General features: G+C 41.0%; 1 gene segment (V, D, J or C); it reads right to left on the bottom strand.

Annotated features, from left to right (window-relative positions):
- Positions 1–873: 873 nt before the first annotated feature.
- On the bottom strand, positions 874–4,007 carry LOC119532274. The segment is given in 3 exon segments: positions 874–1,481; positions 3,212–3,504; positions 3,706–4,007. Coding segments are annotated over 3 exon segments (372 nt in total).
- Positions 4,008–4,335: the final 328 nt, after the last annotated feature.

Here is a 4,335-nt window from a genome sequence, read left to right as displayed (position 1 = left end):
TTCTCTGCTAAACCTCTACTGACAGTCCAAAAGCTCAGTTCAGGAAACTCTTCTCCATCTCCACTCTTTCTATAGGTGATATCATTTGATCCCTTAGCTTGAACACTATCCATAGGCCAGCCATGTGCTCTCTGAGCTCCAGACTTAACATCCACCAGCCTGGTCAACCACTTTCTTCAGATTATCTTACAGACATCACAAACTTAATAAAGAGATTAGAGATAAAAACTCTTATCCTCTACCATCTTCACACATTTTTTCTTCCCTTAGAATTCCCCAGGTTGCAAATGACCCTAACTTCCATGCAACTGCATAAGACAAAAATCTGAAAATCACCCTTGACTCCTGTTTTAGTTTTCCAGGGCTGCTATGACAAATAGCACAAACTGGTTTGCTTAACAACAGAAATTCATTGTCTCATGGTTTGGGAGGCTAGATGTCCAAAGTCAATGTCTCAAAAAGGTTTTTCTCAGAGTCTGTAGCATTCTGGTGGTGACTTTCTGGTAATCCTTGGTGTCCTTTGGCTTGCAGCTCTTACTCTATCACATGACCAAATTTCCTCTGCTTATAAAGACTTCAGTCCTGTGGATCAAGGCCCTGATTCAAATTGGCCTCATCTAAATTGGATCTTCAAAGATCTTATGAACAAATGGGTTTACATACACACCCTGACTCACCTTGAGATATTCAAAGATATTATTTAGAGATAGGTTAACACCCACAAGACTGGGGATTAGGATTTGAACAAGTCTTTTGTGGGAGACATGATTCAATCCCCCCAAATTCTCCTCTTTTTCTCATCCCTCAAATTCGAAACCATCAACAAGTCCTCTTATTTTACTTCCAAATTATATCTTAATTCATCTACTTGTCTCCATTCCCACTCCAACTACTTAGTCTGTGCCTCCATCAAGTCTCAGTGGGTTCCCTGTAAGATTTTCCTAATTTGTCATATAAAACTTAAAGCAGCCAAAAACCTAGGAACTGAAGTTGCATCTTCCCAAAAGGAAAAACATAAAAGGTATTTGCCACTAACATAATAATATGGGTTTTATTGAGCAAGAGCAAGCATGCATGTGGAACAGAGCCAGAAAGAAGCACCTGCTAATGGGTTGGGATTTAGAGAACAGCCTATATGGGTTATATGGGACTTGAGCTGCCCTGGGAGGGGTAGATCATTGTTAAGGGTGGTTTTGGGTGGTGTGTCTTTGAGCACTGCAGGCCAGTTCAGATGCTATGAAGCCAGGATGTTAGTCAGTGGGAGTGTCTTTGGAGATGGCTATCCAGTTCAGATACTAGAGAGGCAGGATATTTGCCAGAAGATTTTTCTGTAATTAGCTTAAACCGGCTCTTTCTTGGAGACTGGTGGTTACTGTAGCTGCAGAAATGTCATGGGTACTCAAAGGACCACGTGTATGTCAAGCTGGAGCTGCTTCATCACATTCCCAGTTGACTCAGTCCTCCTCTGGATAATGTGGGAGCTCGAGCAAATCAAGATGGTTAGTGTCATCATTAATCATTCCATTTTCACAGTCTTTATGCCCTAGTCTTTCCCCACCACCACCCCCATGAACCATTCCTCAAGGCATGGAGCATTATCCCTCTAATATGTAAATTATTTTAGATACTTCTATTTAAAACCCTACAAATGCTTCCCACTACACATAGAATAAAATCTGAACCTAACCATGATGCCACATCTAATCTGGCCCCTGACTAACTCCTTGACATCTACCAACATCCTTTCACTATATTATGGGAACACCAGCCTTCTGTCACAAAAACATCAAACTTGCTTGTGCTTAAGGACCACTGTTACACATTGAAAATTCTTCTTTATCCAAGCAAGGTCTTAGCATGGAATACTTAGTTTTGTAATTCAAGGCTTAGCTCAAAAATCACCACTCCAGAGAAAACCTTCATGACAACTATAATTCTCATTCACATTACCCTATTTTTTTCTTCATGGTACTTATATCTTTAAATCATTTGTTCAATTGTTTTCTTGTGCTGTCTCCCCACAGTAGAACAGAAATTCTATAAGTGTAGGAAGCTTGTCTATATGGTGGAATAAGGTGTCTTCAGCCAGTACACCAGTTCCTATCACATTGTTCAAGAAAATATTTCTGGAGTGAATGAATATTTGGATGAACTCCAAGTGAAATAATTTTGGCAATTTCTTTCCTACAGAAAAGAAAGCAGATCCCTAGAGGCTTGGTAGGACATGAGTCTGAATTGAATACAGGATGACTCTGGCCTCATTTGTCTTCTGGCACCTGCTGCCTGGGTCTCTGAGACCTGCTGGAGGTGGCAGTAGGTGGTTCTGCAGAACTGAGGACAATGGGTAAATGCCAACATATCAAGGGAGACTTCAAACTAGCTTTTCCTTATAAGTCACTATTAAGAAATTGTCAAAATGAGTTCATTCCCAAAAATGGATCTTCTTTATTCATTGACTTTTATGAAAACCTTCTGCATATTTATCAGTATAAATAACTTCCCTTATGGGTTTCTAAGGAGATAGTAACACTGCAGTGATTAGGAATGTAGGCTCTGGAGTCAGAATTCTTCCAATAATGGTTTTGCCATTCAGTAACTTGGCCTTGGGAAAGTCAGGTAAATAATCTAAGCTTTTTTGCCTTATCTGTAAAAAAAAAAAAAAAAAAAATGGGGGCAGTAACAGTACATGCCTTACATGGTATGTGGATATTAAATGATACTAAAGGGCTTTTCCCAGTGCTCCTTACATTTAATTACTAACTAAACATTAACTACTTTGCTACTATGTTTGTTTTCAGGAACCCCAGAAAAGGGTGAGGCTCATGAATACAATCATGGATGACTATGACAATGTTCTTTTCTACTTTCCTTAAAAGCTGAGCTGTCAATATTAGCAAGTAAGTTGTGCCAGCAGCACATGAGCATCTTGGGAATTTCTTTCCAAAGTAGTTTTTTTGAGGTTCTGGCTTTGACTTTAAGGTGAACATTTTCACTTTCTACTTGAACACAGATTTGAATCTTACCATCATTTATAGATCCTGTGAGAACTCCATGTTAGCATTATATAATTCAAATTATAGAAAGAATTAAAGCACTGCCAACATGAATCAGGAAACCTCAGGCTGAGAAAATGCTGCTGTGCAGCTGGCACAGCTGGCAGAGGCTGTAGCTGCAGGACCAGCTGCGGGTTTGGGTAGAGGCTGCAGATTACCTGGGAGCACTGTGTCTCCACTGCACAGAGGTAGGTGGCTGAGTCTTCCAGCTGGGAGGGCATGATGTGTAGGGTACTATAGAGTTCCTTAGAATTAATTGTGGACTTTAACCTTCCACTCTGCTTTGTCCCTGTAGCAATGAAAAATAGACTGATGAGGCCTCCTCCAGGATTCTGTCGGAACCACTGCACATTGTTCACAGTGGTAGAATAATTGCACCTCAGGGTAGAGCTGGTTCCCTCCTGGAGGCTCAGAGCTGAAGGTCTCTGCTCCACCTTCACTCCTCTCACCCCTGCTTGGAAAGAGAATAACAAACATATATGATATCACTGGAGAATCACTGATGTGTTTTCCAAACCTGTAAAATACCCCCAAAAGTAACCACACAGATGTAGGATAGGCCAAGAGCTTTGTGTGAGCTCTCCCTCCCTTCCCTCCCACTGTCAGTTGTGGAACACTCTTTAGACCCCTATCTGGGATTGCCCCAACTCACAGCAAGCCTGGGCCCACAGAAGCCCCAGCAGAGCTCCCAGATGCCTCTTCATGACTTCCTGTGTGGTCACTGGGAGTCTTCACTCTTACTCTGGAGGGTATCAACTGTCAGATCTAGAAATCCTGTTCTTATAGTCAGTAAGTTCCACCAGACTCACTAAGCACCAATCACACCAGAGCTTTGTCATTCAGCTTCCAAACAGGAAATTCCACCAAACAGGACTTTGATGAAAGGAGAACTAGGACATATCTACAATGTCCACCTTAACCTCAGTCCCACCTCCTGTCTTCTCTGTGCAAACCCTTTCCCCTAACATTGTGCAGCCCCACACAGCTGACTTTTCCTTGCATACATGAGATGAAGAATGCATCTTGCATTTGAAGCAAACTATTTCTTCTCCTTGTAGCCCTAGCTTTCTTTTTTTTTCCTCCTGTCTCTTTTCTACTCTCTCTACTTTTGTTCCTTATTTCCCTCATGTCTTTTGCTGTTTTCTTCTTTTTCTAGTCTCATAAGAAAAAGTGGATCATTGGGGATACTGGAACAATTTCTAAGTCAGTGGAGTAGAAGCTAAGTTTAGTAACTTTTGCTTATAAAAATTAAGAAAATGGGTATAATGGTAATGCAGATATT

The sequence above is a fragment of the Choloepus didactylus genome, chromosome 4 (genome assembly GCF_015220235.1).
Source record: "Choloepus didactylus isolate mChoDid1 chromosome 4, mChoDid1.pri, whole genome shotgun sequence".
Classification (NCBI taxonomy): domain Eukaryota; kingdom Metazoa; phylum Chordata; class Mammalia; order Pilosa; family Megalonychidae; genus Choloepus; species Choloepus didactylus.
The sequence above is the reverse complement of the archived record's forward strand: the minus strand, read 5'-3'. Positions and strand labels throughout refer to the sequence as shown.